We start from the raw sequence: 18707 nt of genomic DNA on the forward strand, positions 1-18707 counted from the left end.
ATTTTGATGATCTACAGTGCTTATGAGAGTATGCAGAATCTATTAGTGGGCATGTGAACCAGTCAATCTTTTTACAGGAAGATTTAGCAATATCTGTCAACATTTAAAATACATGTACCTTCTGACCTGGCAATTCCAATAATATGAATTTATGCAATAGAAATACTTATAATGATGCTCCTAAGATAAATATATGTGTACAAAGGTGTTCTCATAAGCATTATGTGTGTTAGCATGAACGAATAAATAACCTAGAAGTTCATCAACTAGAAGAATGTAATGGATTCATGGTGTATTCATCCAAGAGAGTAGAGACAGACAGAGAAAGACAGAGAGAGAGAGGCAGAGAGCCAGGAGAGAGAGAGATGCTCAGAACATGAAAAGTTGGAAAGATATCCAAGATGAAGAACAGAAAGTGCAGCATGTCAGTTCCTGAGACGTTTTACTAAAACATACAGACACACAAACATCTGCATATTTTCAAGATTTACTGTTTTTATGCATTTACAAGCAAGGGCATGATGTTAAAAAAAAAAAGGCACTGAGTTGGGCGGTGAGGTTGGAGCAACTAGTGAAAGATCTTCCGAGTCTGTGAGCCAAATGTCTTCCTTTCTGTAAGTGGAAGCGATTACACCTAGTGTGTCCAGTCCCCTTAGAAAGAGAAGGCACAACCTCTGGTGAAAACTCACTGAAGAATTGTAGGAGTTGAATTTGGTGAGGCAGCAAGTTCGCATCGGAGGAGATCGTGGTGTATGTTGTACACCTGAGTCCTGAGATGGACGGCCCTCGGAAAGGTGGAGGGCTGTAATGACTCCCTGGCAGCCCGGAACAACAGTGCTCTGGCCTGAGGACTGGACGGGAGTCTGCAGCTCATTCCTAACGGTAGAGGAGGTGGTGATCATGGTCATCACCCGAGCAGATCTCCCCCACTGAGCACCCAGACTCACCAGTCCCACTTTTACGTCTCTGCCCGCTGTTTTCCAGGGAGCAAGACGCCCATTAACACAGACGAGCTTTCCTGGGAAGATAAGCTGAGATCTTATAGATGTTCTGGGGGTGTCTGCAAACATCTGGCTGAAAAGACTGATAGTGGGTTAAATAACTCCTATACTCAACGAAATGTGCAAGTCACTCAGCAGAACAAGACAGCAGAGCTTCTCCAACAGTCCTCCAACCTGGTAATACCTAGAGTTCACAGCTGAGGGCTGCCCAAGAGGGGCTTTCATGAGAGCGATAGCCCCCTCTGGTCAAAGTTATGTCCTTTAACTTGGGTGTCTACAAACAAAGCAAATTAGGAAACTAACGGATACAGTGAGATGGTGCTTCTGTCCAGGCTTCTGAGAGTCATCAGTCTCTAGGGTGGCACCCACCAAGGCAGCAGTGAGCTGAGACCCTCATCAGGTCCTGAGACTGCAACCTGGGAACTGTGCACAGAGAACTCCACGCATTGTGCAGATGTTTCACAAAAATGCCCTGAGGTCGAAGGCTGGCTGGACTGTCCAAGTCTCACCTACAGAACTGCGGCACAGGCAGCATCCAGTGGACCCTTGACGGGTTCTGTGTGATCAGAGCTAAGCTTCCACGGGGCAGCCTCCACCTCCGACCCCACCTCTCCACAAAGCCCCCTGCGGACAGCTCTCTCTGCATTTTCTAAAATCCATGAGATGCAACAGATATGTCATGCATTTAAGAGTTGTTTGTTCCATCATTCCGTTTGAGATTGGTGTTTGTGAGTGAGAAAATGGGGATAAGGAACAGAAAACACCCCCAAGGGCACTGATGCTCCTTCAAGGGTGCAGAGGAGTATGTGCCCCCCAAGATTGTGGCTTTCTTGAGTAAAAAGAGGGGTGAGATTGGGGGGTGCTCCTTCTTCGGCAAGAACCTCCCAGAGCTTCTCGCAGCAGCTGGGTCAGAGCTCATCCACAGGTGCCAGAGCTGGAGTGGTGATGCCGTGGGCACAGTCTTGAGTGTCAGGACGAGATGCCAAGCAGTAGTGCCCCCTTGTATTCTGGAACGTCTTCCAACACCAACAACCACTTCCCCAGTTCTCGGGATACCAACTGGGAGTGCAACAATTCAATTCGATTCTGACACCAACTATCTGGAGATAACATCAGATTCCACAGACTTAAGTGCTCATCCCACAAGACTCCCCTTCCACTTCAGACACCTGTCGCAAGTCCCAGGCCACCCCTACTTCTGGCTGACCAGCTGTAAATCAAGGTTCCCACGACCCCTCCTCAGGTTTGGTGATTTGCTAGAGCAGCTCACAGAGCTCAGGGAAACACTCGTGTTACTGGCATAGGGCTCACCATTGTTGGGCAGCAAGAGTCACATGGCTGAGCTTCTGCCACTGGCCTTCCCCCTCCTCACTCCTCCCATGGGCCCAGGCTGGTGGGAGAGGTGAGTGGGGGTGTCGGCAGGTGTGAAGAGGGTGTGACCGGAGAAGGGAGAGGTGAGGTGGGGATCAGAGTGGGTCTATCCATGGAAATGCACAGTGGACCCCCAACTGGCAGGTCCAAGGGCTTCTCTTGGTACCAAAATTGGCCTTCTCTGCATCCCTAGGTTGCAATCAACTTATGAAAGAAATGTAAAAATACAAAGTAAGGCAGAGAAACAGCCTGAACAGAGCTGGGCAGAGTGTTGCCCGCCACCCGATTAGGAGGGATTGAAGCTGCTAAAATGGACCCCATAGGGGAGTGTGGTTCCAGCGGGGACTTAGGAAGGGAGTTCTGCATTCGGTCAATCATTGTCATGGGGGAAGTCTCCTCGGTCACTTGGAAATGCTGGACTAACGGTGTGTCCACCACTGCAGGAACTCTCACGCTTTCCGCGTCCTAATTCTCACTGCGAGCTTGCCCCTGAGCTCAGCCATGGGTGAAGGGGTCCCCCAAGCATGCTCAACCCCTCCCCATCTTCTGGGGTGCAATGTGAGTGGCCCTGCCTCAGGAGGCCCCCTGGGTGCTGGTCTGGGGGCTCACTTTGCTCCACCCACCTCCTGCCTTCACTTCTCTCCCCGCCAACATCCAGCACGCAACACGTCACTGCCTACCCACCTCCTGCTCACTCTTGGAGCCGTGACAAGCCCAGGGTTTAGTCAGCCCCCAGTCCCTGAGCGAATAAATGGATGGTTTAGAACGGAGTTCACTGCCTCCTCCCTCCGCCTTCCTTCCCCTCCTCATTCATTCCTGGGCCAGGGCAGTGGTGGCAGCTTGAAGCATTAGGTTCTGGGGGAAACTGCTTTGAAAAATGCTGTTCCAGTCTCTCCTGCTTAACAGTCGTGAGCCCCGAAGGCACAGAAATGTGACATAGCCTCTTTATCAGCACTAAATCAGAGGTGATTCTAGAAAGCCGCTGCCCTGCCCATCCTGGCTGCCCGTTCCGCAGCCAACTACAGCACACCTGAAGGGGAGTGTTCCAGAGAATTGTCAAGACCCCATGGTGCCCACATGCCCAGCTTGCTCCTTCCCAACACCAGCTGCCTGAAAAATTCTACCAGGAATTCAACAGGCACCCCACACTCTGCTTCCTAGAAAAGTCGATGAGGGGGTCTCTGGAGGGCTGATCTGTCTCCACTCACCTGCCTTATCTGGGGGTCACGTTACAGAGACTGACCAGCGTGGGCACTGAAATGGAGCTCACAAAGCAAGGTGCTTGCTTCGTTCATTGTACAAAGAGGAGGTGTAGGCTGGGGGCCACCCGATGGTGCCAGGATGTGGGACACGGGTCCCATGAGAAGGTCAGGTTCCTCCCAAAGAGCCAGGGCGGGGGAATCCCGCGTGAGGAGGGCCTCTCCCTTCAACCTGAGTCCTCTTGGATCAGCAAGGATGCACATCCTTGCCCCTTTGGAGAAGAACTCGGCATTTGCATTTTCAGTGGTCCTGGGTCTTCCTGAGCACTGGCCACCTCCTGTCCCACTGTGATCTGGAGATCCATGTACACTGTCCCTGGGCAAACAATGCTTGGGAAAGCCACCATTTCACAAGTCACAGCTGTGTTTACTCACCAGGACGGCTTTATGTCCTATTTGGTGAAAGAAATGTCATTACCAATGTACATTTGTCTTGAATATAAATGACTAAAAGGTTTACAGAGCAATTGAAGCCTGCGGAAGTCTGTGCCATCTCTATTACAGTTGGGGACGAAGCAGTGTTAAGTGAAATGCTGCCTGCACCTGACCGTCCCTGCATCAGGCACAAGGAGAAAAATGGTTTCCAAAACCTCGTCTTTATCATAAGCTCAAAAGATGTCTGGCGAGGCTATCCCACCTCGGATCTGGAGTCAGACCTGCCAGGGTACAACTCCCGGTCCCCCACTTGAGAGAAGTGTGACCTTAGGCGTGTTAATTAATCTCTTTTCTTTAATTCCTTCTTCTGTCAAATGGGTATAAAGATGGTGGGTTGCATAGTAATGGTCCCCAAAGATGTCCATGCCCTGACCCCTGGAACCTGTGAATATATTAAGTTACGTGGCACAGGGAGATTAAGGTTGCTAACCAGCTGACCTTGAGATGGGGAGACGATCCTGTATCATCCAGGTGGGCCCAGTGTATCACAAAGACCCTGAAAAGTGGAAGAGGGAGGCAGAAGAGTGAACTAGAGAGAGATGTGGCGATGCTGTGCTGTTGCTGAAGGTGGAGCGGCGGGCCTCGAGCCAAGCCAATCAGGTGGCCTCTAGAAGCTGGAAGAGGCGTGGAAGTAAGTCTTCCCTAGAGCCTCCAGAAAGAACACAGCTCCACCAACCCCAGTGGGACTAATGTTGGGCATCTGACCGTGTGAGCACTAAGTAACCCAGTGGGTGAGATACATTCTCCCCATTTTCCCTCCACGGCTCCCTCCTCCCTCTCCCACGGCCGGGAGGAGGCCACTTCTGCAGCTGTCACTCCCCAGGCCCCTGTCCTCCTCGGCCACCGGGAGGCACCAGTGGGAGACAGGAAAGCAGGAGAACGGTGGGTCCTTCCTCATCTCCCCCCTGCCTCCTCGCCTCTCCTCCCCAGAGGATGAGCCCATGGGCACTTGTGGAATCCTCCTCTGATACTTCCCACTGGGTGGCACTAGCCCCTCCCAGTGGAAGGGACAGGATTCTCTACTGCGGGCAGGGCAGGCAGAGCTGGCTGAGGCGATGAGGCAGCAGGTGCATTGGCTGGACTGCAGGAAGATGTCTACCCATCACTAGGAAGGGAGGGCTTGGGTGCTGCAGGTAACTGCAGTGAAAGAATTGAGCCTCTGATGGATTTCAGGAATCCTGAAGCGGGTAGGAAAACAACATCAGCATCCCGTAAACTGAAGAGCCTGTACTAGTCCCGAGAACATCACCCCGTGTAATGGATGTGGGATGGAGGTGGCACTTCTCATTTCACTCTAGTTCAACAGGCGTTTATTATCAGCTAACGGCATAGCTGCTAGAGCTGTAAAAAATCGGGATGCACCGCAAGATAATTACGAAATAATGCAGAACTTTGTCCAAATCTCTCAGCAATGCTAACAGAGTGAAAAAAAGGACTTTTCCTTCTCTGTTGAGTGATGAATGGCTTAGCACCTTGGGCAGTTCTGTGTTCTGCACCCCGTAGCTACCTAACACCATTAGCTCCACTTCCACGCCTGACACCTCCAGAAAACACACACGCACAGACACCTCTAAACCTAATGGCAGTTAAATGTGGCTGCTATTTTATAAAATTCATTTACTTCATTTGCCTCTTGAAAAATAATGGGTATCAACTGGAATGCTTAATTTTTCCATTTCCAACCAGTAACAGGTATTAATGTACTCAAATCTATAATAACTCATAGTTCAACAAAATGTGAAAAACAAAATTCCACACCAAGAACACTCTCCCCTCGAGCTTGTTCTTGTAATAATTAGGGTGAAATCATTTGATGAGGCATGATGGATGACCAGCCAGGAAAAAGTGGCACTTGCTGATGGCAGGAGGTCATCAACTCTGCTGCTAATTGCTAATTAATCCCCCAGAAACACCCACTGTCCTAATTGTTTTACTGCAAACAAAACAATTTGGGTGGGTGGGTCTTAAGAAATTAGAAGTTATACACTTAAATGTCAAGTCTACCTTGCAACAAGAAGTTGAGTATTGAGGTCATTTACATATCTTCAAGATTCAGGTTGAAAAAATACAGGTTTAAGAAAATCTCTTCCTGTTTTTATAAGAGGAAGCAAGGTTAAAACTTGCCTTGTAACTACATGGAATCTTATCATCACATATCTACCTAAGGAGAGTAGTCAGGGCCTCCATTGTAAGTTGATGGAAGACAAGATAGCTTGATTTATTAAGTCTAGATCAATCGGATATTTCTGGTTGTGTTTGTTAGATTTGAGTCTCAATTCTCTACCTTTTAAGTATGAAATGAGATTCATGTTAGTAGAGTGAAATGGAGCACTGACGTATGACCCAAGTAACTCAGGTCCCTGTGGTTAAATTAATTAAACAAGCAGCCCATTAATCTGAGGGGCTCTAATGCCTAGGTGACCTAAGTAAGCAAACGGAAATCTCAGCCGCTAAATGCCTCAAGGTCCGAAATCAATCAAACCGCTAAGGACGACCCATCCCAAACAGCCAACTATGCTTTAAGCTGTAGCCAATCAATCATTTCCTCTCTGTGCTTCCCGCCTCCTCTATGTGAGTCTTTCCTCAGCTCCCATCAGCGGAGCGCCCCAATCGCTTCCGGTTTGGTGCTGCCTGATCTGAACCCATTTTTTGCTCAAATAAACTCTCCAAATTTTTAATATGCCTCAGTTTATCTTTTAACACTGCCCTCCACCGACAGTCCTCACAAGCCTCAAAATGGCAGATGCCCCAGCGGGCTGTGCTGGGGACACCTCTCTGTTTCTTTTAGACTTGGCTGAATTTGATCCAAAGGAGAGAAATGAGAAAGCAGTTGTGCATTGACTGTGGATGAGTTCCTTTCCTCTCATTCCTACCGATGCTTTGCAAGAAAAAGAGGAAGAAACAGCACCCAATTATCTACAAGAAAGCAGGCTAAAGAAAGGAGCAGGAATCTGCTTGCATTATTTGCCTTCTTCCAGGCGAATACAATCATTGCTATGACAAACTGCACCTTGGTGTTTCCCGTGGTATTCGTAGGTCTCGTGATACCCCAGACTGAGCATCGTCTCTGGTTCTTGAGCAGGGAGCTTGGGGGATGGTTTTCTATGAGGATTTTTTTTTTCCCAGCCTTCTTTCAATACACAAAATATCCCTTTTAAAAATGGATGCCACTTGATCAAAGGAGGAAACAAAATCAAAAACCCAATTCTTATTGTCCCTGAATACAGCTAAGTTTTTACAGATTTAGTTACATATGTACCTAGAACATCTTTCTTTTACCAACAGCAGTTGACTCAGGCTCTCGGGAGAATGTTCCTCTTATCTTAAGTGAAATAAACATATTAAACCTGTCATCTCTCAATCTTAAAAGACGACTACGAGCTTTGAGCTTTGCAAGATCAATCTTTGCCATGTCTCTTAGCGCTGTTAAAACTGTTAAGAAAACTTTTAAAATATTGTTTTCTAAAGTTCCAGTCAAATGCCTCTGGATTTGACTAAAAATGTGGGCTGATGTCATCTTGTGTTAGCCTTATATAGTGTGGAATCAAAAACATCATTGCAAACCCAATAAAACACCCCACAAGAGAGGGTGTTTTATTCAAAGACCCTCTTTCAAGGCGTCTAGACCCCATTCCCCGGCCTTTCAGCGAGCGTGTGCATCTCAGGTCAGGGAAGAGCTTCTGGTCTCTGATTTCTCCAGTGGAGCCAACACGGTTGTAACCCACGTGCTCAGGGAGTGGGCCCTTCCCAACGGAGCAGCTAATAAAAAATACATTACATCTAATCGTAAAGGATCCTTTCTGAAAATGCTAAACGTTCTTCTCTGACTACAGGGAGACAAGATTTACATGGGCGTCCTCAGAAATGGCTACCTCTCTGCCAAGCGTTCCATTCCTCTACAGCTGAAAGGAATCCTCCCCCTCTCCATGCTTGTGTTTCCACTGAATTCAAGCATCCTTTCAAATCAACAATGGATGGATTTCATACAAAGCTCTAAAAGGAATGAGCAAGGTAGAAGGAAATACACTCCCATTTGGGAACATCTAGTCTCTCAAGGGAGGTTCATAAGACAGTTGGAACAAAAATTAAAGGCTGGCTAATGAGGAGGCTGGAAAGGAGGTTTCTAGTGGCTGATGGAGTGAAAGACCTTCTCTGAGCTAATAACTTTACGTAATGTGAAAAGAAAGCCAGAGCTGACCCCTTGGAAGGATCAATATTTCTGCAGAAAATGCCATAAAAACTTAATTACTAAATTCGGAAATAGTGAACATGATTCCTTAAAAATCAATTTCCAGCATAACCAGGAAAAACAAGCTTTCCTTTCATGTTCATTAGGAACATATGGCTTAAACCCTTATGAAAGTGGATGCAAACAGCCCAGCTCTCAGTTACCTGGTGGCGCCTCCAGCTTTCGCTTGTGGGGTGGGTCCTGGATGATCCTGTTGAGGTCTCCACGGTCCTTCAGGTCCACTGGCTTCTCCCAGACAGACAGCTGCATCGTGGGGTTGAAGAAGAAAACCCGATCGTCGCCCGTCCAGACCACACACCTGTTGGAAGTGAGAAATTCATCTTAGTCACCCTCAAAGATACGTAGTTAAAAAGTCATTAGTGTTCACCCGAACTCAAAAAGCCCATCATGACTAAAATCCACATGTTTCCAAAGGTTACTTATGTAGTGTATAAGTAATAACGGTCGTGTCTGGCTTTTCAGGGTCCTTTACAGATCTTACATATTTTATCTTGTTTGATTAACAAGTAGCTATTACCCTGACCGTCCTTATACCAGTAAAGACATCAGAGGTCAGCAAAGCAAGTGGCTTACGGAGGCCACAGAAGGTGGGTGCTCTTCCCAGACGCCCACTCTCTCTGTTTTAATGTAATTGCAGCTCAGAACCCGAGCCCTCGGGGCGCCTCTGGCCCCGGATCCAGGAACTGAGTCATTTGAGAGTGGTTTCCCGAAAACTTCCCGATTAAGCACTGAGCATGTGTGGGAGGCTTCACGGGCCCTGGAGGATGCACAGTGCACAGCTCAGTGCTCTCCACAGCAGGAAGATCAAATGGGCGGCTTTGACTAGCGACTTCACCCTCCTGTCCCGGCTGGTTTTTAGAAAAGCAAAGACTTAAGCTTTGTATTTTTATACATAGAAATCTAAAATCTTTGAAAGAATAATATGCAATTTTAAGGCCCCTTATCTGTGGAAGGTTATCAGAGAGGAGAAAAGATTAAAAAAGAAAAAAAGTGAAGAAAAACGAAAGACAGAAAGATCCTTTCCTGAGCACTGTGAGCGGGCCTGTGATATGGAAACACACACAGGAATTTGGATCTGGCCTCAAAGTATCCCAAGGAATGTGGCCAGTTAAGGCCACCAGGCTGGCATCTGGCTTGGGCTCTGTCCTCTGACTGGTCTCAGGATGGTGCAGAGAAGGAGCCCTGTGCTGGCATCAAGGCCTGTTTCTGGTCTGGGCCTTCCAGAAGGTCCCCCTTGGGCAAGGCCTCTCCCCTCCCTGGGCCTCAGCTTCGCCCAGTGACCTCTGAGGGTCATGACAGCTCCAGGATTCTCCTCGGACTCCTCAGATGCTATAGGAATGGGCAGAAAAAGCTCCCATGTGCCCAAACCCTCTGGCTGTTGATTTCTCTCTGAAGGAGGACCTCTGCCCTCTGGGCACTACTTTGGCCCCTGAGAACCGGCTCCTGCCTTACCTAGCCAGACACAGGTGGTTATCTGCCATTGGTGTGGATTCGGGCCAGCACAAGCCACTCTGCTTCGCATAGAGAAAATCACTCCCACCCCCGAATCTCCATGCCCAACCCAGCCAGCCACTTTCCATAGGCCACATGGAGGGCTCGAGCTAAACCCCACGTTCTGAAAACTCTGGGCAGACCAGGGCCCTTCCCAGAAATGACACTGAGTTGGTCATCGGATTTACTACCCCAGCCAGGCCAGGTTCATGGGTGTAGTAGACAGAATGATGGCCCCCAAAAAGGTCCACATCTTAACCCCTGGAACCTGTGAGTGTGTGACCTTACAGGGCAATAGGGACTTCGTAGATGTCATTAAGTTAATATCTTGAGATGGGAGATTATTCTGGATTGTCCAGGTGGGTCCATTGTAGTCACAAGGGTTCTTATAAGAGGAAGAGGGAAGCAGAAGGGTCAGAGTCAGAGAAGGAGATGAGAGGATAGAAGCAGAGGTCAGACAGATAGACAAACAGATACACACACACACACACACACACACAGCAGGGGAGAGAGAGAGATTGGAAGATGTTACCCTGCTGGCCTTGAAGATGGAGGAAGGGGCTAAGGAACGCAGGCGCCTCTGGCAGCTGGAAAGGGCATGGAGCAGATTCTCCCCGCAGCCTCCAGAAGGAACTGGCCCTGCCCACACCTCGGCTTTAGTCCCAGGAGACCCAAGTGGGACTTCTGACCTCCGGAACTGTGAGATGATAAGTTTGTGGAGTTGAAGCGTCTGAGTTTGTGGCAGACTAGTCAACAGGCTTCACGTTGGTCTCTCTCAGTCCTGGGTGCCAGCATCAGGACCTGCATCCCGCCAGCAGTGACCCAAACCCCAAGCACTGTGCCGGCAGGCATCAGCCGCTGGTGGCTTGGTCATTGCAGGCGGCAGAAGACTGTGACCCGCTGTCTTGGCTGACACACCCTCCCGCTCTAGACCTGCCCTTGACCTTCAGGTGACCTGGAGAGCTTCCCCTCATCCTGTGTGGCCTCAGTTCCATCATCTCATTGGTGGGGGTTGGAATGGAGATTTGGGTTATTCTAACATTGCCTGGCTACGAGGAAATCGAAGCAAGACACAAGGGCCCCTGTCTTTATTAGAGGCAAGACAGCCTGTAGGCCACGGGGCGCTGCCCACGCCCGTGCTGGGGGCTGGAAGTCCAGGGGCAAGAGAGGCAAAGTGGAACAGGACCCCACGCAAGTGGTGGGGCCCCTCCCCTGCCCCGAGATGCCTAACCTATCCAGGCCTGGAGGGAGCTGCATGCCCCTCGAGGGCAGGGCTCGGCTGGCACAGAAGTTCTTGCTGAGTACAAAGCTGAAGGTCATTATGCTGTGCTGTAAACTGTGCACATTCAGCCACTGCATGAGCTCTCCAGACAGACTTCTGGGCTTGCAGGGACCATCAACCCTGTCAGAGGAACTCGGCGCCTTCCCTCTTGGACGGTCACAGCTCTGCTGATGAAAAGCTGCCAGGTCGGTCTGCGGGCTGCCCTCCTTGGCAACACCCAGCGCTTGTTCTCAGCACCCCACTCTCGGCCTGTGCTTTCGGGGACTGTGGGTGGGGCGGTGGGCGGTTTTCTTGTCATGAAGGCAGGCTCTGCTTGCAGCTTCAACTGCACACGGGCTGCGGGCAACGTCACGAAAAAGGCAAGCCGACCAGCAGCAGTGCAGGGTGTGGCAGCAGATCCTGAGAACCTTCCACCTACGGTGCCTCGTGTGGACTCAGGCTTGCTGGACGCTCACACGCATCCAGCCACCACCCCACACGCAGGCTTCTTTGGCTGGGCTACAGGACCGAAGCTCCTGGCAGCCAGCGGGGTCCATTTCTCATAGTGTGGCTTGGAGATTTTTTTTTTTCATGATGTTTGACTGCATTTGGCCTGAGTGGAAAATTCTAAAAGCTTCCCTGGCTCCCTGCCTCCCTGTCTATCCACTTAAGATTTAAGAGGTACTGCATGGAACTTAAAGGTCTTCCGGGAGCCCTGACCTCACCTAGCAGAACAGAGAACCACTTCTGCTGGTCCTGCTGCGGCTGATAGACCTAACAGGTACCCAGTCCCTGGCAGGAAGTCATCCTGTCCCCATGGCCCCTCCACACACACATGCCAGTGATCTGGGCATCAAGCCTCAGCCCCCAACAGCATCACTCCCAGAGCTGACCGACCAGTTCCCTCCTCAGAGCCGCTGAAGGGAGAGAGCACTCAGCCAGGAGTCCAGGGGCTTGGAGGCCTGCCTCCCACTACAGCTCTGCCCCCTGGCTCTGCAACACCCTTGGCAATGAATTCACTGTGTGGGCCTCAGTGTCCTCATTTATAAAAGAAGGTTGGTGGACTAGGGTCCTCAGATGATTTCTTGAGTCCTTCCAACTTTTATTCTAGCTTCTATTCTTTTCTCTTAATTTTCCAGTTTGGTGCCAGGACGCCAGTCATGGTCACTGCTGGTGCCTCTTCCCTGCTGATGGACCTTACGGGCAGGGGCACCTGCCCCTAGCTCCCTGACCTTGGCTGCCCTGGGCTCACAGCCCCACCTCCTCTAGATAATTGTGCTTAGCCATTGGCTGCCTCACCTGGAGGCCATGCCCACCCCGGGGCAGCCTACAGCCCTGCCTGCCTGTGGGGTGGAGGTAGGCCAAGTCTGTGGTGCAGTTCATGGTCCAGGGCGCTGAGGCTCGGCCTCCAGCTGAGGCCACATCCTTGCTTAGCTCCTCCCTGGCCTGCTCTCCCCTCCCCGCTCCCAGAAATCACTCTTCCCTAGCTGGGCACTGGCCTGGGCACTGCTTCTGGGGAACCCGTCACAGGACAAACCCCAAAGGGGTGGAAGGACTAAGTGTTCCAGGACACTTTCCAACAGGTAAGACGGCAGGGAGAGTCTGCATCAGGGACACCAGCCCCACCACCTCCCTCTTCCCTATAATACCTGCACTTTGGGTTTTCAAAGACAAGATCTGATCCCACCAAACATGGCACTACCATCACTACAGAGGCTGCAGGACCCAGGTAACTTGTGCTCACTGGGAAATGTGCACTTAACTAAGACCCACTGATGGGACAAAGTTAATTCATCCCACAAGTGGACGGGGTGTTTCACTGAGAACTATTAAGGAGCTGGCAGCCTCGGAAACACAGGTACAAGGTGACTGTGGGGAGGCATTTGTGCCCCTGTGGGCACAGAGAGAAAGCAGATTCAGCCCTGAGCCAGCCCCCAAAGCAGGACCAGCCTCAGCTCACCCCAAGTCCCTCCCACCTGGCTCTGGGCAGCTGTCCTAATCGTGGAACACACGGCCTCCTGGGTGGTTGACCTTAAGTCACTAGTCTTCCTAAGCACCAAGGGACAGGCTGCTGGGTCCTGAGAAGGTTCCGGTCAGTGGAGAGGGCAGAGACTGGGAGAATAAGAAGAAACTGAAAATCGGTGAGTGAAGATATCCACCACCCCGGGCTTGGTGCTGTAGGGTTCAAGAGAAATGAGATTTCAACTTTGGGCCCTAGACTGCCACTTACAGATCTCATGTAGACCTGACACAAGGCTGAAGGAAGGACAGTGGATGTGGGCAGGCGTCTAGGCAGGTGTGTCTGTTCAGGTGGGCCAGGACAGGTGGGTTTAAGAAGGTGAGTTTGGGCAGATAAGGCCAGGCAGATGGGTCTTGACAGGTGGGTTTGGGCAGACAGATCTGGGCAGGGTCTGGACAGGTAGGCCTGGGCAGATGGGTCTGTCAGGTGAGTTTTGGCAGGTGGGTCTGGGTAGGTGGGTGCAGGCAGGTGGGTCTGGGCACGTGGATCCAGGCAGCCATGCAGCAGAGAGTTAAGGATGCTGTGGAAGCACCCCAAGTGGTAGGCTGGATGCTGTGAGAAGGACGCTGGGCACCTGGCCTCCTCCAGTGGGGAGAGGAGGAGGGGGCTGCAGGTTGGACCGACCTCCAGCAGGGCCTGTAGGTCCCACCTGAATTTCTTCCAGTCTCCTGGTTTCCAGAGGAAACCAAACAACACTTCACCACAGACCAGAGCCAGCCAAGGGATCTTGGTTCTCCTTCAAGCCTCTGCTGAGGGTCCCTAATCTGATGGCTGGGTTCCCCCTGTTGCCGCCTCTCCTTTCCCTGAAGAAGCGGATGCACTAAGACAGTAGAAAACACCGTCCCAAGAGCCCCCTGACGGCAAGGCCCAGACGTCCTTCCTCAGGTGCACACAGCTCATTTTCTCACGTTTTCCTGGGGTGTTTTCCCCGCTGGTTCCAGGCGAGGATGTTAACTTAAGAAAGAGGCTTTACATTTGGGGATTTGGGGGCATAGTTTTCCCCGATCCTGGGTCAGTCTTTGTTGTTCACTTGCTGCTTCGGGGATACACTGACTCTGTAAGCTCCTGGTGCTGTGTCCAGAGACCCCAACATGACATACTAATCGCGGGGGAAGAGCCAGTGCCCAGAACGCCCCAACGTGTGGGAAGTAGTCACAACCCCCCAACTTCCACCACCGAGATTCTAAAGCAAGGGAAGAGTGGAGCTAATTAGGGACTTAATAGGGGATTATTACCCAGGAGAGAGCAGTGACGACAATTAACACGTGGCACATTTACATCCGGGCTACAAAGAACCCAGTTCCTGTGCCGTGGGGACGCATGTGGAATTGAACCAAAGAGCTGGCGGTAGGGTAAATAAACATGATTCCCCCAGAGAAATCTGCCCATCTACTTGTCATGGTTGGCTTCAACTAGACCGAGCCAGCTGTAACATGCGAAATTAATTTTATGTATCATTTTATGCACATTTTAAGTAATAAGTATACGTTCCCCCTCTTTAATCACGCTGTATAATTTCTGGATCGCTACCACAGTCCCTCTTCTCTTTAACTGTCCCCGTATCCCAGAGGATATAATTAGTGCATCAGAGTTATTTAAGTCTGCTACAAAACATCCACACTTAGCAGCCCCAATACACGAAGGTCTGGATTTTAACAAATGAAAACTGGGGTTGCTGTTTTGTTGTACAAAAGGATTCTTACAGCCACCTGCAAGCAGGAAACCCTAATGTTTCTAAGCTCTAAGGGTGGAGGACATTTCTGCTTCTCTCCAAGACTGCTCTCAGCCTGTGGGGAGATGGGGTACGGGCCTCACCCCTCCTCCCCACGCACACAAAGACACACTTTGAGTCCCTCTCTCTGTCTGTATTTTTTCCCTGCATGCCCACCCCCAGAGGAGTGTCCTGCAGAGGACGGAGCCTGACGGTCACAGAGTCACATCCCCAGGGATGAGGGCTCTGAACTGAAGAAGCAGCATCTGTGTGTCCTTTGCTCCTTTCTCTGTGAAGGAAGATATGAGTGGAGCCACATTAAAATAGAGCCGGGGCAGCCATGTCAGAGGAACTGCCTTGCACGTCCTGTTTTCTTTACCTTCCAAACTGGACCAAACCGCCAACATTCCAAGATGTCAATAAGGACAAGAATAGCCTTTCTGTGAGAACTGACAGAAGTGGCTTTTCCTGATGACCGAATCACTAACCAGACAATGGAGTACAAGTCTAGCCTTTTGCCTGATGACCGATTCTCAAGCCAGTCTGTGAGGGACAAACCCAGCCTCACCTCATGGAGCACCACTAAACTCTTCTTGAATACAACTCACCTCATCCTCCCTTTTCCCCACAAAAACCCTGAGCCCCTCTCCTGTCATGGGGACACTATTTGGGTTTCTACCTGAATCTGTGCTCCCCGAATTGCAATTCTTTGATCCCAAAATAAATGCCTCACTGTCTCTCATTTTGGCTCTGTATTTTCAGGTTAACATCTCTCTGTCTCATTCTCCCCAACTTTGTCTCCAGGAAGCTGCTGACCTGGCTCCTCCACAGGGTGGCTTGGGTGAGGGGCATGGGGCCTGCAGACACAAAGACTCAGGGAGGAGAGAATAGAAACCTCCCTCCCACCTGCCCTCCTGTGATATTGTGATTTATAATAAGAAATGTACATTTGGTCTTCCTCACTGTTGCTGGCACAGAGCTCCTAAAACCTTAGTGTTGAGAGCAAGACAGATAAAGGTGAAATGGGTGTCTTCTGTCATTCGTATCAACAAGCCCCTTTCAACCTCACCAGATTTATGCTAATGAGGTGACTTTTGGAAAGCCCCTAAGGATGGGGGCTGGTTGTCAGGGGAAACAACTAAGTGATTAGAGGGTTAGAACTTTCAGTCCCACCCCCCAGCCTCCAGCGAGCGGGGAGGGGAGAGGGATTGAGGTCCAGTGAGTCGCCAATGGCCAATGATTTAATCATCAAGCCTGTGTAATGAAGCCTCCATAAAACCCCAAAGGAGGGTTCCAGAGAGCTTCCCGGCTGGTGAACAGGTGGAGATTCTGAGAGAGTGGCGCTCTCCGAGAGAGCAGGGAAGCTCGTCGCCCTTTCCCCATACCTTGCCTTGTGCAAGTCTTCCATCTGGATGTTCCTGATTTAGATCCTTTTATAAAAAACTGATAATCCAGTAAGTAAACTGTTTCCTGAGTTCTGTGAGCTGCCCCACCAAATTAATCGAACCCAAGAACGGGGTCGTTGGAACCGCCAATGTACAGTAGTCTCCCCTTAGCCAAGGGACATGAATCATCCCTCTGTCCAGTGGGTCCAGGCTGTATACACTACCCGCCACTTAGTCACTTAGCAGTCGGTTATCAGATCAACTGTTGGGTATCGCAGTGTCTATGTTCAAGTCACCCTTGTTTTACTTCACAATGACTCCAAAGCACAAGAATAGTGATGCTGGCAATCCCAATACGCCAAAGAGAAGTGTAAAGTGCTTCCTTTAGGTGAAAAAGTGAAAGTTCTGGACTTAATAAGGAAAGAATAAAATAATCGTATGCTGAGGTTGCTAAGATCTATGGTAAGAACGAATCTTCTGTCCGTGAAATTGTGAAGAAGGAAAAAGAAATCCGTGCTAGTTTGCTGTCGCACCTCAAACTGCAGAAGTTATGGCCATGGTGCATGATAAGTGCTTAGTTAAGATAGAAAAGGCTTTAATTTGTACAATAATATATTCTGAGAGAGAGAGAGCACATTCACAGAACTTTTATTATAGTATATTGTTATAATTGTTCTATTTTATTATTAGTATTGTTGTTAGTCTCTCACTGTGCCTAACTTATGAACTAAACTTTATCATAGGCGTGTACCTATAGGAAAAACATAGTACGTATAGGATTTGGCACTATCCATGGTTTCAGGCATCCACTGGGGGTCTTGGAATGTATCCCCCTTGGACAACAGGGGACGACTGTATAGCTAGTCGGTCAGAAGCACAGGTGACAGACAGCAACGTGACTCGCAATTGGGGTCTGAAGTATCTGTAGGGGGGCAGTCTCGTGGGACTGAGCCCTTAACCTGTGGGGTCTGATGCTGTCTCCGGTAGATAGTTCCAGGACTGAGTTAAATTGTAGGATACCCAGCTTGTGTCCAAGAATTGCTTGATGTGTGGAAAACCCACACCTCCTGTGTCAGAAGTGAAGAGTGTTACGGAGTCTTGGGAGCAGGGGAGACACACAGGAGCTTGTTTTTCTTTACACCCCTAAGCCTGTTCTCCAAGCCAATCTCCTCTGGCTACAGTGCCCACCAACAACGTTTATTTAGTGAAGAACACACAGGTGACCAGATGTTCTGCCTGCTACTCAAGACAAGGACAACGACCAGCCACAGAAGTGAGCTGTTGTATGGAGAAGCAGCTTGTGCCTGGCAAGTGTCTCCATGTTGGTTTCACAGCTCTCACCTCCAGGATGGGGGAGAGTTGCCATCTCTTTTGTGAAGGCTAGTCAGGTGTGACACTGCAAAGCCATTCTAGACAGAAGATCCTCAAGCACACTGGGCAGTGTGGGTGCCACCCGGTGAAAGGACATTTTAGCTGGTGACGACAATTCAACAAGACCCGTGTTCACGCATCTGCGCTCCTGACGACCATCACTTAATGTCTCAGCACAACTCTTGAAAGACTTTACCTATCAGTCTTAAGTTATTGCCTGTAAACTTATTTTCCCATTTTCAAATGATGAGCAGCATAAAAATGCCAGGCAGTGATCAGGAGGAGCTGGGGGCCTCCAGCCTTGCAGAGAGAAGACACAAAACCCTCAGGAGTCTTGTTCTCAACATCAGAACACAGCCCAGGGCCCCTAGATTGTCTTCACAGAACAAAAGCCTTCTGAGGAACTCCATCTTGACCATGGCTGGCTTCCAGAAGAATCTGCCTTTATGGAGATTCAAAATTGCTGCCTCCTTTGCTCCTTCATCCATCACAGTCCTGGCTTACTCAAAGTCTGGGGGCTTCTCCCTGCAGTGAAATCCTGACCGCTGATTTCCCTGCCCAGCCTGAGGGGGACAGAATCACCAACCTGCCCCACACTGGTGAGGGGCCCGCAGTGGCTCCTGGAAGCCCATCGCTGTCTCGGGGTTACAGCAAGGCCACTTGGAGACTGATAACAATAAGCCAAGAGCAGAGCTGGAAAGGCATTGGTCAGCAGCACACTGGTTCAAGGAGCCGCTTAAAGTCCTTCAGTTTAGCGGGAGGGCTCTTAAATGTGGATCTAAATGGCAGCCTCCTCATGCATTGCCCTCCATCTGCCTTAAGTAACCCTCTCTGACATTTATTTTAATCAGTATCTCCTCCCCCAGCAAGTACTGTCTCACCTGTGCCCTCTTTGACATAATGAAAGACGCAGTTGTGCTAAGAGGACAGAGTGACATCTGGCTTCTCCTCCGTGGCATGTATTCAAAGAAGAGTGACGTAGTGTGGTCTCTGAGCTCAGTTAGTGCGATTGTAGGTCACGGAACCACACACGAGAAACAGACGTCCTCTGATGTGACCAGCCCGGCACCTGTCTTAACAAGCACAACTTCTAATTACCTTTCTCTTGTCGAACAGCATTTGTGTGTATTATGTTTGGGGAAATTTTCCTTTC

At 49.9% G+C, this 18707-nt stretch overlaps 1 protein-coding gene across 1 annotated transcript in view; it reads right to left on the reverse strand.

Moving 5' to 3' along the window:
- The window catches only part of TCERG1L (transcription elongation regulator 1 like), a 219709-nt gene that overhangs the window by 48207 nt on the left and 152795 nt on the right, over positions 1 to 18707 (reverse strand). The window contains exon 7 of the mRNA XM_058542727.1: positions 8459 to 8613. Coding sequence (XP_058398710.1) covers positions 8459 to 8613 — 155 coding nt within the window. The remainder of the gene's footprint in view (positions 1 to 8458; positions 8614 to 18707) is intronic.

Source organism: Diceros bicornis, chromosome 6, assembly GCF_020826845.1.
Source record: "Diceros bicornis minor isolate mBicDic1 chromosome 6, mDicBic1.mat.cur, whole genome shotgun sequence".
Classification (NCBI taxonomy): Eukaryota; Metazoa; Chordata; class Mammalia; order Perissodactyla; family Rhinocerotidae; genus Diceros; species Diceros bicornis.